Source organism: Rhineura floridana, chromosome 5, assembly GCF_030035675.1.
Source record: "Rhineura floridana isolate rRhiFlo1 chromosome 5, rRhiFlo1.hap2, whole genome shotgun sequence".
NCBI lineage: Eukaryota > Metazoa > Chordata > Lepidosauria > Squamata > Rhineuridae > Rhineura > Rhineura floridana.
This window is the reverse complement of record NC_084484.1, coordinates 57289603-57313692: the sequence shown is the minus strand read 5'-3', so window position 1 is coordinate 57313692 and position 24090 is coordinate 57289603. Positions and strand designations below refer to the sequence as shown.

Genomic DNA, 24090 nt, shown 5'->3' with positions numbered 1-24090 from the left:
GGTCCAACAACATCTGGAGGCACACTGGTTGGGAAAGGCTGCTCTACACTGTGATGTTTGGTTCTCTGTATCCTCATTCTTTCCCCCCCATAAGAATTCTGCTACAGCAGGATGTGGATCATTAGTGGCAGTTCCCATGCTGTTTAGTGAAACAAATAGTCTTGCATTCATAGATATTTTCTGGTGGATGGGCAGGCTAGTAAGAATTTTGCTAGGCTAGTAACTTGTGTAAATGCATTTGCAAGGCTGTATTCACTCCCTGTTGTTGATGTTTTCAACCACTTTCACCTCAGTGCAAATGTCAGGGCTTGTACATGGTAGAGAGGTTTCCAGGTGCAAGCCATTTGAATGTAAAAAAACAACGGACACCCAGTAACAATTCTTTAAAAAATGCCCTTACCCCCAATGCACTTTTCACCACAGAATTTACACAGATGTAAACATATAATGTAGTCCTTCTAAGACATTGTCACCTGCTCAATAGTAAACCATGTCCCCAAATTACAGCCGCTTACCATTTATGGTTTTCTTTCCGTACACCAGGTGTGGGATCTTTTGGCCTTCTAACTGTTGCTGAACTGCATCTCCCATCAATCCCAGCAAGCATGGCCAGGGATGATGAAACTGTAGTTTAGCAGTATCTGGAGGGTCAAAGGTTCCCCACATGTACAGGACAAAAAATATTCAGAAAACCATCTGAACTTTACATATGGAGTGGGGGTTTTTTTTGTCCCAGCCGATATAATGGGTTGAAGTAACTTTGCCCCAACAAAAACGGATCTAGTGATGCTGGTTAAAGCATCCAATTTCTTTTTGAAAACCAAAAAGAGCCTGGGACAAAACTAAAATCTAAGGGTTGTATCCACAGCAGCAGCATTGGATTTCCACTGGCGCAGCACCACTTCCATGTCCTCTTCTCTCCCTGTGCATCCTCCAGAGCTGGGTTTGAAGGTGGGGGGGCTGCAGGAGATGGGAGAGATGGGGAAAGGTCTGTTGTGCTCGTGCAAGTCTTGTGCAAGTCTAGTGCACTAGTGCAAGTCTAGTGCTAGTCTTGTGCAAGCTGGAAAGGGAGTGCTGGATACTGTCCTCAGAAATCTCTGCCACTGGGATACTTTTTTTCTTTAGCCAATTTTAATGTATTGCAATAATTAAAAAGGACCCCTGATGGCTTTTTCAGATAAAAACTGATCCAGGGAAGCAGACCTAACTTCTCTTTTTCTGATGCAAAACATGTGACCAGCGCTAAAATTACACCACCAGTACACATTTTATCACAGAAGTTACACAGAAGTAGATCTGCGATGCAGTCCTTTTAAGAAATTGTCACCCGCACAGTAGTTTTGAGACATTTAGTGCCCCAGGATAAGTTGGAATTTAGAGAAGTGTCCCCCCTTCAAAACCGTTTGTTTTTCAGGATTCTATGGCTAATATAGCTGAACAGGGTTCTTCTCACATTATTTGTAGTGTACATTTGTTTTGTTGAGAGGAAGGTAACACTTTTAAATGATCAGCTAGCTGAAATAATATTGCTTATATTAACATTAGCCCCCTTTATTTCATGCTGCATATCTGCAAATCTAATGAGTCAGAGCAATCAAATGTGTCAAAGTAGTCAATATTTGAGTTAGTACATCTCCTTTGAATTGGAAGAAACAGCATCTAATGTTATCTACGATAAGTGAGATAACATGTAGCACCATATATACCGCACAATGCAAATATCCACCACCCAACAGTGAAAATAATGAGAGAAACAACATCAATAAAACTAGTGCACTTGATAGAATTACCAAATGCAAAGATTTAAAGGAAGCAAGAAAAAATAAAACAGCAGCAACAAAAGCAGCATAAAGCAAATTATTCATGGGAAGAGTGACCAACACTATAGAAAGAAAAAGGGCAACCAAAATGATGAGAGGGATGGAGCAACTCACCTACGAGGAAAGGTTGGAGCTTTTCAGTTCAGAGAAAAGGCAAGTAAGAGATTACATGATAGAAGTGTACAAAATTATGCATGGCATGGAGAAAGTGGACTGAGAAAAGTTTTTCCTCCCTTTCTCATAACATTAGAACTCATGGAGATCCAATGAAGTTGAATGTTGGAAGATTCAGGACAGAGAAAAGAAAGTACTTCTTCATACAGCGCATAGTTAAACTATGGCATTTCCTCCAACCAGAGGCAGTGATAGTCACCAACTTGGACGACTTTAATAGAGGATTAGACAAATTCATGGAGGATAAAGCTATTAATGGCTACTAACTGATGGCTCTGCTCTGCTCCCATCCATAGTTGGAGGAGTATGTTCTGAACACTACTTGCTGGAAACTGCAGGAAGGGAGAATGCTTTTGCACTCCAGTAAACGCTAACATAACAGTCCTGCTTGCAGGCTTCCCACAGGCTGGCCATTGTGTAAACAGGATGCTGGACTAGATGGGCCACTGGCCTGATCCAGCGGGCTCTTCTTATGTTCTTATGAAGCCAGCATGGTTTACACTAAGGTAAATTATGCTGGTGTAACTGACTCCCATTCCAAACTCTGTTCAGGAGCGGGGCTACTGCCAGCTGAACTGTACTGAGCCTGGCATAGGGAAAACAAGCCTTTAAAATAGAGTTTGACTTTCATCACCCTTTATGCCTGTGTAACTTCTGCTGGGTTGCCAGGTCTCATGACTTAGCTGAACAGAGTTTGGAATAAAGCTGAATGCCTGCCATCATCCTCATCCACAATACAATAATGTCTTTAAAGACCATCTGAAAACAGGAAGAAATTGAGCTTACCAGGTCTCCCCCAGGAGAATGTTCCATAACTTTTTTTTAATGGTGTCTTTAAAGATGTTTTGTTTTAATATGTTTTTAAGGATGTTTTGTTGTAATATATTTTAAAGTCTGTTTTTATGATGTTTTAGAGTGTTTTTAGTGCTTTCGTTTGCTGTCCTGGACTCCTACTGGGAGGAATGGTGGGATATAAATCTAATAAATAAATAAACTGTGGTGTCACCACTGAGACGACCCTGCCCCTTGTGAGTAATAGGCCAGAGATGAAGGCAATCCCCCTTCTGGAATCACTTTCTGGCAACATCCACTCTCTTTAGGGAGCATATGTATGTGTACTCAAGAAGCACCTACCTATTCACTTTCAGGATGGTGGACACTAGGTTATTTTTAAGGCATCTCAATTTTATATTTTATTTTTTAAAAAAGATAATTGAATTTATCAGCCACTAAACAGCAAGGGTGTGACTCTTTATGCTTTCCCCAAAATCTATGGTTGGTATTAGCAACCAATCTGGACTGAGTAGGCATGTGTACATCATAGTCATGTTGCACTCACCTGCTCTCTTGTTTCCACCATGTACAAAGCATTAAATAGCTTACCTCTAATTTTACTTTTATGTGTAAGGATCCTTCCTTAAGCTATAGTAGGGAACAGATTCTCTCATTTTTCTCTTTCAATCAATATCACACTTAATTTATTAAATCTTTCCCCATCCCCTATTCATTTTAAACAAAGCAATTTTATCAACAGCAGTACCAACTCATTGTGCATCCTCAACTGTGCATCCATCCATCCATCCATCCATCCATCCATCCATCCATCCATCCATCCATCCATCCATCCATCCATCCATCCATCCATCCATCCATCCATCCATCCATCCATCCATCCATCCATCCATCCATCCATCCATCCATCCATCCATCCATCCATCCATCCATCCATAGTTTCAACATGAGAGAACACTCTGACTGATGTTTCATGTGTCTGCCTCTCACAAAATCTAATGTAGTGGTTATTCCTTACTTAATTCCTTACCAAAGACAGATAACTGCTTTCAGATGCCTTCTCTTAGCATACTCATAAGAAATAATGGACAAGCAGGCTTAACGTTTTTAATAAGAATCATGCATCACTTAAATGGAATTGAATGCATCACTGGAAAAACCACACAGACTGCAGGCTGAAAGCTATGAATGGAGCAACCTAAAGCCAGTGATGGGACATTTTCTCTCCTTCTGCACTATTCCTGCCCCTGGCTACACCCATGAATTCCACTTTGTGGAGCCCAAAAACAGGGATGGGAAGGAATGGGAGACTGTTCACTGAAGACATTGCCACTTATATATCCTTCAGTCTCCACCACCTATACATTCATAAGCCCTGAGCTTTCAAATAAAGCAATTCCAGTTCTGTTCTAAGAAAGTGCTTCAGAACAGCTTTGGCGCACAGAGGACACATGATGTACATGTAATGTATGATGATGATTCTCTCTTCACATCTGCTTGTAATGGAATGTTTTTAGTACAGACTCAAAGAGCAGCAGTGACCTCTGTTGATAACATGTTGTAATGAACTCCAAAATCCACATTCGGGCAATACCTTTATTAGGAACACATGTCACACAATAGTGGCATACATTTGAGATCTTCTGAACTCTTCATTGGGCAAGACATTGCACTAAGCAGGGGTGAGGAAACCAACTACTCTGGTAACTTGGAGAAACTGGGCATCTGTGTTTATAATATGTACTCAGAGACTTGGAGTAGAGACACACTGTTGTGCTGGTTCCAGTGTGTCTCCACCTCTCTTTTCTGAAAGGGGCACACAACACTAGTCAAACTCCTCCTCTTTTTACTCTAAAACCTGGTCAGATCAGCTCTAGTGTATTTTTTTTTTAAATTCAGCTTCAGACAGATTTTGCAAATGATTGGTAGATCAACCTGTTGCCCCACCAGGTGTGGCCAATGAAAATGCTTTGCTGTAGGCTAAGGCAGAGACAGTGATTGGCCCAGTGCTTCGCTGCAGGTAGGGTTGTCAGGTTCAAGGCTGGGCCTGGCAACCAAGAGGTATTTTGTATCTTTAAAAGTTGAGCAGAGGGAAGGGAGAATTCCACCTTGTGGTTTTTCCCATTACAGTGTTGCAAGACCACCTGCACTTGGCTGACTTTCTCTTCTCCTAAAGATACAGGATCATCTCAGGCCTTGAACCTGGCAATGCTAGCTGCAGGCAGTCCTGAAAGATCTGAAGTCAACAGGGCTTTTTGTCTTGATTTACAGGAAATACAGAGAACCAGGTCACACAGGAAAGACATGTTTATAAGTATATTAGGCAACAACCTGTTTATTTTGCCTTTCCTTGGATTGCAAGAACAGCATGAGGGAAGTTGTCAAGTAACTGGCAGGCCTCTGTGCATGGCTGGAGGGCACACTCAGCTTGATAGATCATGAACTGTGCAGCCCATTTCTGTTTATGCCACCTTCTAGTCTGGTGCTTTGAACTAAAGTAAATCCAGCCCCAGTAAGCCTGTCAGTGGAGGTACCTTGTTTTGTGATTTATGGAAGACTAGGCAGAATGTGCCCACAAAGCCTACCTTAGTCTTTGAAGCCACCTTGCTCTCTAAAAGCTATTGCTGAAATGTGAAATACAAGTGCAGTGTGTCTCTGTGTAATTACAACTGCTGGAATTAGTGGAAGTTTCTACTTCAGACACTCAGTATACATCATTAATGCTTTGTTGTTGGAGCTGATTTCAAGTTTGCTGCTTTGCATATGAATTTCTCTATTTCTGTTTTGAGCAGGCTGTATTTTACTTTATTGTCACTGAGTGTAACTTTCAGAAATATGGCTAAAATGTGTTTTTGGCATATGAAATGATAACACGGCAGAGCATGGGGTCCCTTACTCCTTTTTCATCTTCTGGGTTTCCTGTTTAATACTACAGATATGAAGTGCCTACCAAATATGCGATATCACGTGTTTCATTTGTGGACTTTACCACCAGGATTTAACCTGAAATTCCCCCTTATTCGAACGTAATTGTAGCTGGCTTGCAGTGATATAAAATGTGGATTGATGCATATCTGATCCACCAAAATTGCCTCATGCAGACATATTATAAGCAGTGATAAACAGGGGTGTGGTGTCCAGGTCCCAGGGGGGGTCTTAGTCCCCTTTCTTTTTTGAGAGCAGGGTCCAAATGTCTCCAGCATCCTTTCTTGCTGATTGGAGCCAATCAGTGTGAAAGGGGGCTAGTCAGCTACTGAGACGTCTCTTCTCAGTAGCTAACACACTCCCCTTTCATGTTGATTGGCTTCTAGGGATGTCTATTGTTGTGGGAGAAGGTGTGTGGAGGAAGGACTGAGGAGTGTGGAGATGATGATGGAGAGCAGGTAAGCAAGGAAGGGAAAGTCAAAAGGGAGTTAGGGGAGGGGAGAACTTGGGCTGAAGGGATCTTTCTCTCTCTCAGCTGCATTGCCTCTAGTTTGTTTGTTAACAAAGATCCTATTCTCAACCCAGCAGCAAAAGGGGGGTGGAGGGCAAGATTGTGGATTTATTCCAGCCAAAGCCAGGAGTAGCAGGGAACGAGGAGGGAAAGAGAGAATAAATATGTTCAGGTGGGGGGGATTGTGTGGTGTGGTGTTTCAGCTTTTATTGGTGCTCTATATATGTGTACTATGCATGGTAACATGAGCTGCAAATGAATATGCCTAAGTGTGTGCAGCCAACACCAGAGGTTAGGATCAGGAATTTCCATGCTTAAGTTTCCTCCTAAAACTTGTAAACTCTGCCCAAATGCAGTTACTCTGAGTCTTAGTATGACAACCAAGAAGGAAAACTCAGCAAAGGAAGATCCTTACCTTATAGCATCTTAGAACATTTGCTCATGTACATGCACAGAAAATAGATCTAGCTGAAAGGCAACACATGGAGATCTGCATCAATTGTAATACATCAGTAAGGGAAAGTACTCCAAACAAACTAAGAGACTGAAAGCTAATTTTATTGTATAATCTTAGAAGAGGGAGTGGCTATGCAGGGGCATGGCTGTGAGGGGGCATGGTGTGACTATCGTGGAGGGACCTTGCACTTCTGAATTTGCCACTTCACTAGTGGTGATAAAGAAATGAAGGAAAGAATAATGAATATCTGTTGGGCCATCACCATTCATAGGCAAGTGTGTGGCAGAAGACTGAGGAACTTTAGTCACACCTAGGGATGTAGTCATCCAGGGTCTCAAGGGACTTAGACCCTTTACTTTTTTGGGAGAAGGGTCCCAGCAGGGTCCCTATGTCTTCAGCATCCCATGAAACAATCAGCATAAAAGGGGAGTGTGTTAGCCACTGAGAAGAGTCTTCTAACATGCTTCCTTGTTCTTTCTTGCTGATTGGAACCAATTGGAGTGAAAGGAGGTGAGTCAGCCACTGAGAAGACTCTTTTCAGAAGCTAACACTGTCCTCTTTCATGCTTACTGACATGGGGTGTCGCTTCTTGTGGGAGAAGGCATTAACAAGGATCTCATTCTCAACCCAGCAGCATAAAAAGAGGGAGGGGTGTGGCTGTGACTGTCATGAAGGGACCCTGCACTTCTGAATTTGCCACTACACTACTGATCATACCAAGCATGCAGTAATATTACACAATGCTAGATATCTCTTGAAAGAATAGCAATATTTTGGACCAAAATGCAAATCCTTTCATTGGTTATAGGTATTAAAATTGAAAGGTATCTTTACTTGGAAGGAAAGAAAGAAGTGTGTCTCATTACATCATATCCCTATGACAATATCACCTTCTAGGGATCTTGCTTATTCACATACATGAGTTAAACAGAAAAACAAGCAATTCATAGCATACAAATGGCTACTCTACTATGGGGAAACTAGAGAAGTGCTGAATTACTGCACTTGCAGGATTATGTTTCCTTATATAGAAAGTCCTTCTGTGGCTCTTCAAAACTGTCTTTCATGGCCAACCCAACTGTGAGGAAATGTGTGGGATGGACAGTTTCAAAAACTGCCATTACTTTTGAACAATCACAATATCCCATTGACATATTTTTCACAAAGATGTACCTCCTAAGAGAAATAATGTTCTGCCAAAAAAATGAACAAATACTTATTTCTTAACAGTTGAAAGGTTGTCTTTGCATGTATTATGACACTGCTCTCTCTCCCCACCCCAAAACTATTGTCCTACAATTTGCTTTGGTATGCTTCAAGATTGCTTTCACTAGTTCAATTTATATTCTACTTGTAATATTGAAATAAGTGACTGAAGACTGCTGCTGTAATTTTTAGAAACCAATCAGAGCTTTATGAACCCTTTTTCCAGAATCCAGGGCAATTGGATAAATAATTCACATGTTTATGCCTCATTCTTGTTAGGAAGCAACCACACAGAATAATCAGCCAGCTGTACATGTGCTCTTAAAGACAAAGGACTCAGAATGGATTGGCACAATCTCCAAGAATACTTCTGTCCTCCAGTGATACCTATGAACAATGTATTCTACCATACTGTGAACCCTACTTAAGATTAATTCCATGACTTTGATGTAGCCAAATAAGATCATATAATGAGATATGCTCACTCCACCATTTCTTATTTAACCAGTTAGATTGTTTCAAGTACAGAAGATACAATCTTCCCTAGAAGGAATGAATCTGATCCAGATGTTACAAATTCAACAATGATTTTCCTCCTTCCAAATCTGTTAAGCGTCAGTAAAAACTGTTCAGAGACTACGTAGAAAGCTTTTAGAGAACTAAGCCATGGGGGCCCTTGGCTAGCAGCATGGGCCCTCTGCCAGGCCCCCTCAGCTTGCATGCACACATGAAGGAAGGCAGGGCCCCGCAGCGACCTAATGCCTGAGGGTCCGCGGCAGGCTGGTGCCATCCCTGACTCCACAGAGGAATGACAGGATAAAAAATTAAAAAGATGCCATAATGAAAGATGCTAAGCTCTGTAGGCTAGAAACCAACAATAGAAACCTTTGCAGTATTATGAAAGTTAAAGACATGATGTGTGCACAGGAAAGTTTTGCGCAAATACACAGAAAAGAACTTGTTCTCTGAGAGACTTCATAAGCCTGTTCATGATCCTGTGTACTCACTCAAGCTTTCATCACGTAACGTAGAATCTGCTGTACATAACCTCACAAAGACTGGCTGGCAGAGTCTTATCCCCGTCTTATTCCCATGGCCAAGGGTAGAACTGTCTTAACCTTCTGTAGCAAAGGCATAAGCATGTGAATCTAAAGTCCAATTACTTTCCAAAAGTATGAAACTAGGATTTGAGACAGGTGGATGATCAGGATTGGTACCAGGATCAAAAGACAGAGAACACATATTTGGTGGAGTCAGCCAAGTAAGTCCCAAATCCCAGGGGAACGCTAGGCCTGACATTAAGGAATCAAGGCAGGAAATGTGCCTTCAATAGCCAACAAGACAAGGAACAACAAGGAAGTCTTCTGGGGGGGGGAAACAACCACCACCACCTGTTAAGCACACGTCTTCAAGAGACCTTATGGCAAAGAGCCACTTGTGCTAGCAGACTTTCTGCACTACATGCCTTTTAGCATGTCATTGTCACCCCCTGTTCAGAGCAGCATGGTTAAAGTAAATGCACACAGAGTTCATTAGCCCCCACACAACTCTATCTATATATGAAAATGGGCACCAGCAGACATCCTGGCTGTGCTGATGAGCCTCTCCAAGCCCAACTACTTGAGTTCCTTTTAAGTGGAGATGCCATGGACAAACCAGTCTTTTGAATGCAAAGTACCTACTCTACTACTCAGCTATGGGGCCCTTTTGTTGCATATCATGGAACCATCACAGGACTACCATTCCTAGGGCTCCTTCCTTCATAGGAACAGGTCTAAAATTAAATTAAATGGGTCATGGAATTAGCAGGTCTTGATTTTGTGATGCCTTATACAGTAGCAACCCACCTGCCTGTAAAAATTGTTCAATTGAAGTAAGTTGGTCTATAAACTACATCACGATAGTCCAGTCCTTGCTCCAATGGCACATCATGTGCACCTGTGGCCAGCTACTGAGTGCACCTGGCACTTGGGGGCAGTTGGGACAGGCAGGGACTTTTCCCTCTGGCCAATTTTCTGCTCAAAATCACCCATATCTGCTTTGTACCCATAGTAGAAAAGATTGTAGTATCTGCATTTTTCCCCTTGCAGAGGAAAAAGCAGTTTGCAGGTGGGGAAATTTGAACCAGAAAAATGGCAGAAAGGAAAGGTTCAAGCATTCCTTCTCCTCCCAGTTATCCACTCAAGGTTGCAGCTTCCTGAGGCTATTTTGGTTTTAAAAGAAACAGGAGAAAGATAAACACAACAGTTTACTTTTCAGCCTCAGACAATTTCCCAAATGGGATTCAAACATTTTTTAAAATGATGCTTAGAACCACATTTGGAGAATGCCCTATTTTTCATCAGCCTAATTTTAATAGATGATTTGCATAGTGTATCGGAATATAAATATCTGAAGTAATATTTCCTAAAATTGATGGAAAAATAATTATATTCTTATGCTATAGTGGCTGGGGTTGACATCAGAGTCCAATCAATTGTTGTACTGGAACTTGGCATATGGCATTAGGAGGTGAACAATGCTTTTCAATTTTTAAATAGCATTTGTTTAACTATTAAGCAGCAAGGTAGTCCTGTTTGAACTTGAAAGGTTATTACACAGGGTAGAGATCTGTTTGTGGTCTCTAGTTTGGATCTACACTGATAAATTGTCTGTGACATCCTTTTACAACGTATGGTATTCCAAAAGGGGAAGCATTCAAGAAGTTCATTAATACATCAATTTGTGTCCCAATGGGAAAAGGGTGATGAATTCCCAATTATTCCTGTGGTGGTAGGAAAAATAGTCAGAACTGCACACATGCCAGCATTTCTAAGTGTAAACTCTTGGGTGTGAAATTTTCTGTTCAGTGGGATATTGCCACAGTCCTCATATCCACACACATTTCCTGTACAATCTCACCACATATCTTCAAAGGTATACTGCTCAAGACTTCCCTTAGGATAAAACTTGCCTCTGTAGATGTGTGTGTTTGTGGTGTTGCATAAAGTTGCCCTGAGAAGGAACTGAAATGCTAATCTACAACTTAACCCAATGTAGCACATGCAGTAGTTAGCTGGATTATCTCTGGGGAGATGACCTGTTTATTTGAGTGGTCTCAAGGTTCTTATTCCATACTAGGGGCTGCTGCCTCTGCTCACTTTGCTCATGAACCCCGCCTACACCCCATCTACAGTACCCCCAAGGCCTTTCCCCTCTGCCAAGTGCCCCCTAACCATCTCTCCATCCCCTCTCCCTTGTTGCCCCCCTACCACTGCCCCAATTGTGTCTGCCAGGTGCCCCTAGCTGTCCCCCTACCCCCTCACCAACCCCACCACACACTGGTCACCAGAGCCCCCCCCCATGTGCACACTGGTTGGCAAAGCTCTCCGCCTGCCCCTCCAAGGATCTTCAAACCTCTCCCTCCCTCTTCAAGGGTCTCCAAACCTCCCCTACCCCCACAGGTCTCCAAACCTTCCCCTTCATCCTCCAAGGGTTCTAAACCTCCCCTTCACCTTCCAAGGGTCTCCAAACCTATCCCACATCCTCCATGGATCTCCAGAGTTCCCCTTTCCCCTCCAACGGTCTCCAAATCTCCCACCATCCCTCCATGTGTCTCCAAACCTACCCTTATCTACAGGTCTCCAAACCTCCCCCTTTCCACTCCAAACCTCCCCTCCCTTCTCCAAGCCTCCCCCCCTCTCCAAGGGTCTCCAAACAACCCCCTACTCCCCATGCATCTCTAAACTTTCCCTCATCTCCCCCATGGGTCTGCAAATCTCCCCCCACTCCCCATGGATCTCTCTCCAAACCTACCCCATTCCCCTCCCCATGGATCTCCAAACCTCCCCCACCCTCTCCACAGGTCTCCAAACCACTCCCTACTCTTTACTTACCTTATGGCCTTGCTGCTCACTCACTTGGCCTTGGCTAGACCCAGGCTGGGGCCGGCTAGACCCCCGCCACCCCTCTTGTCGTTGTTGCTGCCTCCTCTTGCCGTGCCATCACAGCCAAGCTTTGCCTCTACAGTACTTGCTCTCCTCACTTGTAAGCATCACGCTACCCATGAACATTCCTGGGCAAGGTCTTGGAACGGGTGGTTGCTGGCCAGCTCCAGGCGCTATTGGATGAAACTGATTATCTAGATCCATTTCAATCGGGTTTTAGGCCCGGTTTTGGCACTGAGACAGCCTTGGTCGCCCTGTACGATGACCTATGTCGGGAAAGAGACAGAGGGAGTGTAACTCTGTTGATTCTCCTTGATCTCTCAGCGGCTTTTGATACCATCGACCATGGTATCCTTCTGGAGAGGCTCGCGGAGTTGGGAGTTGGAGGTACTGCTTGGCAGTGGTTCTGCTCCTACTTGGCGGGTCGTCTCCAGAAGGTAGTGCTTGGGGAACATTGCTCGACACCGCGGGCTCTCCAATATGGGGTCCCGCAGGGGTCAGTTTTGTCCCCCCTGCTTTTTAATATCTACATGAAGCCGTTGGGAGAGGTCATCAGGAGTTTTGGAGTGCGTTGTCATCAGTATGCTGATGACACGCAGCTCTACTTCTCCTTTTCATCTTCTTCAGGTGAGGCTGTCGATTTGCTGAACCGTTGCCTGGCCTCGACAATGGACTGGATGAGAGTTAACAAACTGAAGCTCAATCCAGACAAGACTGAGATGCTGTTGGTGGACGGGTTCTCTGATCGGATGGTGGATATATACCCTGTCCTGGACGGGGTTACACTCCCCCTAAAGGACCGGGTTCGTAGTCTGGGAGTCTTTTTAGACTCTTCCCTCTCACTTGAGGCTCAAGTAGCCTCGGTGGTTAGGAATGCGTTTTACCAACTTCGGTTGGTAGCCCAGCTACGTCCCTATTTGAGTAAAGAGGACCTTACATCGGTGGTACATGCTCTGGTAACCTCACGTTTGGATTACTGTAATGCGCTTTACGTAGGGCTACCTTTGAAGACAGTTCGGAAGCTACAACTCGTGCAAAATGCGGCGGCCAGATTGCTGACAAGGACCAAGCGGTCCGAGCATATAACACCTGTTCTGGCCAGCTTGCACTGGTTGCCAATCTGTTTCTGGGCTAGATTCAAAGTGTTGGTATTAACCTATAAAGCCTTATACGGTGCGGGACCACGATACCTTGCGGAACGCCTCTTCCGATATGAACCGGCCCGTGCACTACGTTCTGCTACGAAGGCCCTCCTCCGGGTTCCAACTCACAGGGAGGCCCGGAGGGTGATGACAAGATCTAGGGCCTTCTCAGTGGTGGCCCCCGAACTATGGAACAGTCTCCCTGAGGAAGTACGCCTGGCGCCGACTCTGCTCTCCTTCCGGCGCCAGGTCAAAACCTTCCTATTCTCTGAAGCATTTTAAGTTACACTGATTTAATTTTAAAAATGTTTATGGTATTGGATTGTTGATTGTATTTTAGTATTATTTTGTTATTCATTGTATTTTTATGCTATTTTATGTTCACTGCCCAGAGAGCTATTGCTAGTCGGGCGGTATATAAATTTAATAAATAAATAAATGTTTGCATTTTACAAAAAGTGATGCTTTACAAGAATATAGTTAATATAAACGGCTCTTTGGAACAAGAGAGACAGTTTGAAGCTGGAGCCTGCCATGCAGGCCTTTTCTGAAGAACTGTTAGTTAAGAAAACTTGTAGCGCTTCTGTTGGTTCTTCACACCTTTGAGGATCTTGTATCCATTTTGCTGGCGGTCATTGCACTGATTATTTGATGTTTTCATAGACTGCTACAGAGCCTTTTTGTTTTTGTTTTTAAAAAGCCCACATGCATTTGGTTTTATTTTGTCACAGCAACTTTCACCTCATTTGTTTCAATCACATTGACAGTAGTGTCTTATTCTTTATACAGTGCCCTTCATTATATGTAGTTCTTTGTAACATATTTCAGTGTGATGTATACCTTTTAATATGCAGTGCCTTGAAGCATTATTTTTCAATTATTGTGTATTAAATATTGCATTACATATAGCAGTGCACTTCATTTTTTTTATTTCTACAACATTAATTATTGCTTGCTACTATAACTGTTGCCCTTGCTTTTGATCTTCCTATCTGAGCTTAGCTATGAAGCTCCCTGGTGATTTTGGGCCAGTCCCCATTTCTAAGCCGGATATATCTCCCAGGACTGCTGTGAGATAAAAATAGTCATGTATGCCACCCTGAGCTCCTTGGAGGAAGGGTGGGCTTGAAATGCAATAAATAGCAATAGGGCTTAATTTAGGGCAGGGCTCATCCTTAGCAACTGTTTTCAATGACAGGTTTCATCTCTGGAACATATAAAGTTTTTTAAAAAAGATGAAAAATTCATCTGAGCCGGTACAGACTGCATTTCCTTCACAATTAGGTAACTACAGAGGGGGGACTAGGAGAAAAACATCCAGTTCAGAAGGATTTTTCCAGACAGAATTGACTAATTATTGTGATTTTATCTTGTTGTACACCGCCCTGGGAGCTGTCAGCTATAGGGCGGTTTAGAAATGTAACTAAATAATAATAAATAAAACTACATTGTCTCTTCTCCTTTGGTACAACTTAAGCATGATCTAAAACAGTCTTCCCTAACCGTGTGCCCTCCAGGTGTTGCCAGACTCCTATCAGCCCCAGTCAGGGACAATGGGATCTGGAGCCCAACAACATCTGGAGGGCACACAGTTGGGGAAGACTTGATCTAGAACATCCAATCAATACTTTTGCTAGCCCTGAAAGCTAAAAGAATGGGCATGATCTAGCTAACATACTTTTCCATTGGTTTCAATGGGAATGAATTAAGAATGTGCTTAACTGTTTTACTGAAATAAATGGAGTTTCAATGTGCTGAACTTTGGTAGTGGATGATGATCAATAATAATAATTTATATTTTTTGCAGTTCAATCAATTTGTCAGAAAGGTAGTACAGAAATAAAACATTTAAAAATAAACAGCACTGCTATTGCTATTTAGAATTTAGTGCTCATAACATTCAATAATTTTTGCAGCAGTACAATCAATGTTGTAAGGGGTCAGTATGGTAGATGGGGTGGAGAACTGAGGCTAGTTAATACTGGCTTATTTAATGCTGTTTAGGGACTTCACAGCAGTGTCAAAATTTGAACCAGATATTTTCTGATTTATAGCTTAGTCTCTTAGTGGCTATGCTACACTAGCTAAGACAAATAACAAGCTAAATAAATACTGTTGCAATCAAATATGTATTTGGTGGTGCCAACAGAGTGCCAGGCACTGAAATGATAGAGGAAGCTTGCCTAGAAGGCTTATCCTCTACAAAATTGTGCTGATTGTCATGAGAGTTTAAGGACTTAAGGATATGTGGGAATGGGAGGTGTCAAATTATTATGGCAGAGTGGGTACAATGAGGCGAGGATCAGACAGGAAAGACTGTGCCAAAGACAGAGGTTATTCTTGAGCAGTGGTTGAAGGTGTGGCTGCCTAATGAATAACAGGGAAGGGAGCACAGGAACTATCAAAATAGGGACCAGACCAGGGGCCTAGGACAGAATGTGGAGACAAAATAATAGGAGAGGAGTCTGAGTAGAATGAAGAGAGGAAAAATGTGTATAAATGGAAATGAAGGAGAGGTAGCTTGGAGGAAGAGAACTTTAAAGCCTATCCATTCTCAATTATTTATTTATTTAGCAGAATTTGTATACTGCTTGATTGTAAAAACAAACAAGCAAACCTCTAAGTGGTTTAAAAGTAATGAAAGAACTGTATCTGAGGAAACTTTGTGGAAGTTGCGGCCTTCTTTAAACAAAACAAAGGCAGACATGTTGGTCCATAAGATTTTTAATTGCTTTAAATTGTTACCTCTGCCATAGCAATGCATCTGGAAAGCGTTAAGACTCAAAACTTTGAAATCAGGCCCTTTGACCCAGGAGGCCCTTGCTTTCCTAGAAATGTGCAGGAACAGCTGCTGTTACGCAGCAGTGAGGGAAACATTAATGTGGGAATGGCTCTGCATGTGCTCAGAGGCACTCTCTGCAGTTACTTCATATTAAAGATGTTCAGAACAGGCTTCAGGCTGTTACCAAAACAGGCCATACCAGTTCTGCTTCTCATGCCCACTGATCTTCCTATAGTCCATCTTCCCCAGGTACCTTTCTTCCAGCAGAGTTGGCTTCTGGTACTAGAGTTTGGCTGAGGCAAAAAAAAAAAAAAAAGCACTAGAGGAGGCAGATTGCAGGAAGGTGGTGATTTAGTCTGACACACCTCTTTTATATGTGGCTGGGACAGACCTGGATTTAAAAAAAGACCTCCCACTATCATGTCTAGTCTGGTGGTCCTTTGTCAGAGGTCTGCCTGGCAGGGGACAAGGAGTGGGGATTTCCCAGGCTAACAACCTTTCTTTGAAACTGAACTGAAAAACTTATCAAACTACACGTCTTTTCAGAACCGATTTAAAATAAATTATTTTAATACAAGTTCTGAGAGTAAGACTGGTGGCAGTTTTAAAATGAGGAGGAGGATATTTATTTGTTGTGCGTTTATAAATGCTATGCTGTTATCAGCTGTGATTAAATAATTATGAGTTTGTTTGCAATTGGCATTTGCTGTTCTTGTATATGTGGACACTTTTGTGAATTGCCTTGAGTGCTCGGTTGTGCCCTGAGGTAAATAATGATGTATGGATGAATTCATTTCATAATGTTTTTTAAATATTCAAAAACAGTCACTTCTACAGACATGATGGGGAGAGTTTTCCTCTGAGGTAGAGTCTGGACATCACCATCATCAGTAATTGTAGTAGTCATAGCTTATCTTGGCATATAATTTACAGTGCTATAACACCACCTAGCAAATTCATTGAAGTTGAAAACCAGCTTCCTGATTTGTCTCTTAGTGATTACACCAGCTCTCATTACATTATTTGCTACAAAGTGTGAATCAGGCTTACATTCTGTTGATATAATGTGATAATGTATATTCATGTATGGAGTTTAAGACTGCATTTAAAGTGTGAAAAGGTAAGTATGTACTGGTGGATAGCCTGATAATCTTTTCCAGAAGGTGAAAATAAACCAAAAGCCATAACTGAATGCCATGATTTTTTTTTTAAAGACCTGATTCTATAGGACAATGTTCTTCCAGTGCTCCCTACTAATCAGAGTAACCCAGCCTGGATTATCCAGGCTATGAGAAAGTTGGATTCCTAGTATTTAGTTCTGCAATAACACAAAACTATGACCATCTGGTCATGGATATCATGGGAAACAGAATCCTGTGAATAAAATGTGTGTGTGTGTGTGTGTGTGTGTGTGTGTGAATGAAAGATCCACAGCTTGATGCTCTTCATGTAAAAAGTCCCATGTTCAGTTTCCAGCTTTGCCAGGTAGGGCTGGGAGTCACCACTGGCTGAAACCCTTGAGAGCAGTTGCCCATCACTGCCAATAATGAGTCTAGATGGACAGTCCAGCTGTTGCTGGACTACAGCTCTCATCACCCTGACCAATGGCCATGCTCCTTGGGGCTGATAGGATGTGGTGTTAAACAGCTGAAGAGCCATAGCTTTCCCATCCCTCATTACACCCACACACCTCACAGTGGGGCTAGCCTTGTTAGTCCTGTTGCAATGAGAATAATAGTGGTTAACCTTTATGGTGGCACAAGCTTTTGTGGACAGTCACCCACTTTGTCAGGGGCATAGAATAAGTACAGGCTCATCTTTAAATGTCACACAACTGCATGTTTTTATTGTCACATAGGAGCCTACTTGCCCCAGTACTGATTTTCAGAATTCAGTTGGGAAAGCTGTGAAATCCGTTGTCCAAGCCAAATGTGGGGGACGGACTGTCTCAGCCAAATAGGTACCAGCTGAGCTGACAGGTAAGCTGAGCTCCAGGATGTATCCAATTATCAAGCTGGCTGCCGTTGTTTAGGTCTCTGAGTTTTTCACTTCAGGTTGTGTGCCTCCAACCTTCCCAAGAAACTGAAACTGAGGGGACGAGCAGAGCGCTCAGTTTCCCCCCTCCCTTTCCAGGGATTTGGCGCGCGCGCGCGCTGTGACAGAAGAATCCGGTGCGTTTCCGACCGGTAGGCGGGCGCGCGCGCGTGTCTAATTGTGAACCTGCCCTGTGGGTGACCTTCAGTGAACCCGAGCCAGGTCCTCCCGTGGCACCTGTTCCGGCTGAGGGAGAGGAGCGCGGTGCTGCCGCCTGCTTGGGAAACTCTCTGGGCAAAGCTGGGAGTAATCGGGGTAGTTGCCGGTGCGCTGCGCCCTGGCGCTGCGCTTCTCCTTGCGTTTGAGCAATCTGTGGCCCGCTGACGCCCCGCTGGGCATGAAAAAGCGCCTTGTAAGGCGAGCGTGAAGGGGGCGGGGAAGGAAGTCGCGAGCCTAGCTGTGGCCTTGGGGTGACCCCCACCTAGTGGGGGCAAAACATTGGGAAAGGGGAGGAGCTGTGAAACAGGTGCGCGACTTGCCCGCCTTCCAGCCTCATGACGCCTGACTGTCTCCCCCTGCAGGCAGCGAAGGCAGGACCATCACCGCTATCGCCACCATGCTCGAGGTGAGGCGGGCAGGCGGCCGCACCGGTTCCCTTTCCAGCTGAGCTGGGAGGAAAAGCGGCAGCCTCATGGGCGGTTCTCGGTGTCCCCGGTTGGCCCTCGGACTCGCTCCCTCGCTGCTGCTGCTGCTGGCTTGGCTCCTGCAGCTTGGCGTCGTTTCCGGCCTCTCGGAAACTGGGTTGCCCGAGTCGGCTGCAATGATGGGCATCAGTCCCACTCCCAGAGCGGAAATCCTGCAGGCGGCACCAAGTGGGACCCCTTTCGAGGAGACTAGGCTGCACGTCTTCACCTTGGATTACCCCCACGTGCAGATCCCCTTCGAGATCACCCTCTGGATCCTGCTGGCCTCCTTAGCCAAGATCGGTAAGGGACGGAATAACCGGCAGGGAGATTTCTAGTTTTTCCTGTGAGACTAAAAAAAAAAAAAAGGGGGGGGGACAGGTGTATTTTCTCTCATTGCCTAAGTTACCCTTAACCGCCCCCGGCTTTTTCAACCCAACATTCATAAGGGATACTTTGGGCACCCTCTCAGCTACAACGAGACAGACGTTTGGGAAGTTAAATTGCTACAGCTCCTCTTCTTACTATTAACACTCAGAGTAAGGAAATCCCAGGCTACTAAACTTTGCTGTCTACATCGGTTCTTCGCGTGGTAAAGATTTCTCTGCGCAGTAGTTCTGGTTCGCATAAGGGAATCAGGGCGGATGCCTGTCACAAAACCAGCAACAAATTAACAGGCATCTCTTGCTGTTGTGCCCAGAAAAGGTCTGGAGATAATGATCGCGTTAGAGGATTCCTGCATAATAGCTGGTGTGTAACCTGATGCTTTTGGCTGGCAGATTCTATTTTTGTTTCTTCAAACATAATTACAGAAAGAAAGAGAGAAAATAATTCCTGCCCTCTATAAAATGTGTTTCATTATTTCTCAGAAGCTTAGATTTTTTAAAGGATGTAAATATATTGTATATTTTATTTATAAGTATTTTTACACTTCTTAATATTTTCAAATCTCTAAGTGGTATACAAAAGATACAACAAAAAAACCAGTAAGACAGCATTATAAAAACATATAAAACATATAAAAACATGAATTAATAACAGTAATAACAGGGTCCTGAGAGCCAGTGTGGTGTAGTGGTTAGAGCAGCCTTTCCCAACCCTGTGCCTCCAGATGTTGTTGGACCACAACTCCCATCAGCCTCAGCCAGCTTTGCCAATGGTCAGGAATTGTGGTCCAACAACATCTGGAGGCACACTGGTTGGGAAAGGCTGGGTTAGAGTGTTGGACTACAACCTGGGAGATGAGGGTCCGAATCCGCACACAGCCATGAAGCTCACTGGGTGACCTTGGGCCAGTCACTGCCTCTCAGCCTCAGAGGAAGGCAATGGTAAACCCCCTCTGAATACCTCTTACCATGAAAACCCTATTCATAGGTTTGCCATAAGTTAGAATTGACTTGAAGGCAGTCCATTTCAGTAACAAGGTCCAGTCTTGTGGGTCAGGGAAAATCTGGGCAAACAGATGTTTGAAGCAATTGATGGATGATGCTTCACATATGGCTGATGGATAATGATTCACGTATAGCAGAGGGAAGGGCATTTCATAATGCTGGGAATGTCCATGCAATCCTTTTATTATTTCAACAATTCTTACATAGGACATCCCTCTTGTTCAGACCAATTTCAGTGTAATTCCATGTAAACGTCATTCCTTAGTTACATAAACTTTAAAATGTCAGAATGTGCTTAATTCTCTTATTGAAATAAATGGGACTTAAAAGTGCATAATTTTGAATGTGTCTCATACCTGTTTTGTTGAGCTGAAACCACTTACTTGGGCATTGTTTCACTGAGTTCATGGTGTCACTGGTTTCATAAGGGCAGGACCCCACTCAGCAGAATGAGTATTGTGGTCCTCAAGCGCAGCACAGCTGGCTTATCACTTTTGAAAGCAATAGTCTGAAGAGGAGTGCCCCCCCCATGAAACTATTGCGTTCAGAGGAGAAAATTAGCTAAGTGCATCACTGCATGGCTTAACCTGAAACATATGATGTTGGTTCTATTTTTCTGTTGTGTAGTCTGTGCATGTACACATGTAATGTCAAAACAGGGACCTTTTCTTTGCCACATGAACTTGTCTGTACTGTCATCTGTCTTATGTTGGAAGTGGGACAAGAGCAACTCCTGTTTGGGTTCTTTGTTTGCATTCCAAAGAGAAGATAGAGTTAGGGTCCTCCAGCTGGCTAGGCTTGCCTACCTTTACCTGTGCTGTTCTCTACCTAACTTCCTTCCATTGTGAACTGATATGCTCAGGGAAGCTGACCTGCCCCACCCTCCTTTGTCTTTTTTTTCTGACTGTCTGAGGAAAGGGGAGACATCTTTGTATTTGCTCTCTCTCCTGAGCCACGAGGGCAATACCCAAGTCTGGGCATTGTGCCTACAATTTAGTTAGTTTGAACGAGGTGTGCCTTTCCTATCTACTATGTATTTCTATAAATAAAATAAAAGGTTAAGGTGTCCCCGCACTTGTAGTGCGAGTCGTTTCCGACTCTTAGGGTGACATCTTGCAACATTTACTAGGCAGACCGTATATATGGGGTGGGATTGCCAGTTCCTTCCCCGGCCTTTCTTTACCCCCCAGCATATGCCGGGTACTCATTTTACCGACCACGGATGGATGGAAGGCTGAGTGGACCTCGACCCCTTTTAACGGAGATTCAATTTCCTCCTTCCGTTTGAATCGAACTCCGGCCATGAGCAGAGCTTTCAGCTGCGTTACTGCCGCTTACCACTTTGCGCCACGGAGGATCATTATAAATAAAATATCTTTTCTTATATTACTATGTCTTAAGTCTCAGTGATCTAAATGCAGGGTAAAAGCCTGTTACTTAGGTAAATACACACACTGGTACACACACAGTTCAGACCACTGAGGATCTCTGCATATATATACAAATTTCCATAACACCTTGGAGCCCATTCTCTGGGTCCCACACCATCAGAGGTGAGGAGGAGAGTGACTAAAGATAGGCCCTTCTCTGTGGTGGCACCCCAGCTGGCATTCTCTTAGAGAGGTTTGCTTGGTGCTAAGTCTGTTATCCTTTTGGTGTCAGGTGAAAACCCTTTCAATTCCCTGGGCCTTTTGGTCATGTTACTGTTGTGTTTTGTCAGGATTTGTTTTACTTTTGCTTTTAAATTGCCACCCTGGGCTCCTGCTGGGAGGAAAGGTGGGGTATAAATAATAAATAAATAAATAAATAAATTGGAAGCAAATACAAAATTTGAGAATTTTTGTTTTGAGGAGTGAGATGTTAAATATCCAAAACAAATAACAATAAATAAAATCACAATTCATTCACTTGCTCATGTGAAAGATATGGCTGTTTGTACGTGGTTCCACCACATACTTCATGGAAAACTCTTCAAGCGAAACTACAATAATATCGGGGAACGAGAGCCTTACCACAGAGCTCACTCAACTGGACAAAAAGACATGCTGTACCAAAACGTATTCCAGACCTTGGGAACTAGTTTTGCAACCTGATAAATTGGCAATAACGTACAACTCGAGGACTTCAAGAAGATGGCCCCCCTTTCCAAGTGTGCCCTTTCTGGACAATTATTTTGCTCGCTTTTTACATCCTGGGCAACCCACTAACTATGTCAGATCTTTGATCAACGAATCTTCTAAATCTGGAGTGTGGCGTCTGATTGTGACATTCCATTCCTCGATAATAGCTAATCAGATATATCATGTAAGAGAGGAGCTACACTATAGCGGCCTCTTAATACAACGTTATTACATCAACGCCTCTGCCCCAGTACCCTTATGGACTCACACAGGGAGATTAGTGAGCTCTTCCTCCGCAGAATCTGAGATAGATATGAACTATGCTTATTCTCAAGACAAGGAACAATCTCCTGTTGCACCACCTGTTCCGGCCCTATCGTTTTCGACCTTGCTGGGTGAATTGGAACCGGAAGAGATTCAACTTACTGCATTATGTTCTCAACTATCAGATCTGGAAAGAGACATGGTTATTCAAAGACTAAGGGGGGTAGTACGAACCAACAAAAGGGCTCCATTGGGGACAGGTCTACCTCTTGCAATTCTGGGAGGACCACTCCTTCATATATAGCACCTCGATCCCAGGTTGCAACTTGGAAAATGTGCCCATCTTCAGGGGCGGTATTTAATGACAACCTGGGCATTCTGAACCACATAGAAGAGTTACATTGACAGCCCCAGATTATGTCACCTTTGTTAGCTGGGGTTTCCAAGCCCATCCGTAAGTGTATTACCTCAATGATGACTGACACCCCATTACACCTGCTGTCCTGGAATATAGCAGGATGGTCAGCCAAACAAAATATTCCAGATTTTATTAATTTTTTAAATCATCAAGATGTAATTTGTTTACAGGAAACTTGGTGTATTAATGACCTAAACTTAGATGGTTTTAACTCTATAACTTTACCAGCTGTTCATCAAATAGACAAAACTAAGGGATGTCCTAAAGGAGGTCTGGCAATCCTCATCTCTACAGTGCTAAATGTACGTTGTAACAGAATCCCAGCATGCCATAACTTAGCTATGGCAGTTCACTTGACGTTTGACAAACTAGCCTTTTTATTAGTAAACGTCTATATTCCCCCTGCCACTTCCAGAATAATTACGGACCAAATATGGGAAGAATTAGACCATTATATCACGGAGTTGGAGTCCCAATTCCCCAGAGCCTTGGTAATCATCATGGGTGATTTTAATGCTAGGATCGGCCAGAATAATGAGAGTCTCCTGTCCTCCAGATTATGGAGGGGGGAAACTAACTCTCATTTAGTTACGGACCTAGAGAGAACCTCAAAAGATCATACTGTGAATTATCAGGGAATTTGTTTAACTCGCACTGTTGGTAGCCACAACCTTACCATTTTAAATGGATTAAAGCCTTTTGATGCCTGTGCGGAATATACATACATTTCAAATAGAGGAAGCAGCATGATCGATTATGCTATCACGTCCCCCCACCTTCTGAATTTAATTATGAAATTCTCGATTGGCAAGAGACTAGACAGCGACCACCTACCCATTACCCTTTTATTACAACCAAAGGTGAACTGTAGGTTAGAGGCAGAGTATAACCCGGTTATCAATCAAATGTATTTCAAATACAAACGGCCCATGTGGACCTCATTAGTTGCCTCCAAAATTGAGAATTTCATAGATTCTCCCCTGGCCAAGAATATACAAGAGTCTATTGGGAATTCTTCCAATCTTTCTCAATCTTTAATTATATTTGACTCCTTGGTTGAGACTCTCCAACCTTTGCTAATCCCGAATAAAGTGCCCAGCAGAACAAATATTTACAATGGCCCACATAAATGGTTTGACCAAGATTGCCTAAATTTAAAAAGACAACTGAGAAGCATATATTTATGCTATCGCCATCAAAATGCTAAAGTCTTGCCTGAGGCCTACTATAAAACCAAAAGGATCTATAAAGCCCTTATAGTTAATAAAAAGCGACAAGCATTACAGCTGGGATGGGAGTCCGTAAGACAGGCACCTAAAAATAAAAACTCTAAAAAGTTTTGGTCACTAGTTAATGGCTCCGTTAGACCCTTTAACCTTGCCACCTGTAACTTTCTTCCAAGTGTTTGGGAACAACACTTCATCGATTTCCAAATGGACTTTCAT

The 24090-nt window shown here is 43.3% G+C and overlaps 1 protein-coding gene across 2 annotated transcripts in view; it reads left to right on the top strand.

The window, feature by feature from the left end:
* The first annotated feature begins 17999 nt into the window (after positions 1-17999).
* Positions 18000-24090, top strand: part of LOC133384908 (sodium/hydrogen exchanger 2-like) — a 55005-nt gene continuing 48914 nt past the window's right edge. The window contains exon 1 of one of the 2 annotated variants that reach the window (XM_061626799.1): positions 18000-18755. In XM_061626799.1, coding sequence (XP_061482783.1) covers positions 18461-18755 — 295 coding nt within the window. In that variant the 5' untranslated portion in view covers positions 18000-18460. The remainder of the gene's footprint in view (positions 18756-24090) is intronic. The other variant, XM_061626798.1, reaches the window with a different exon arrangement.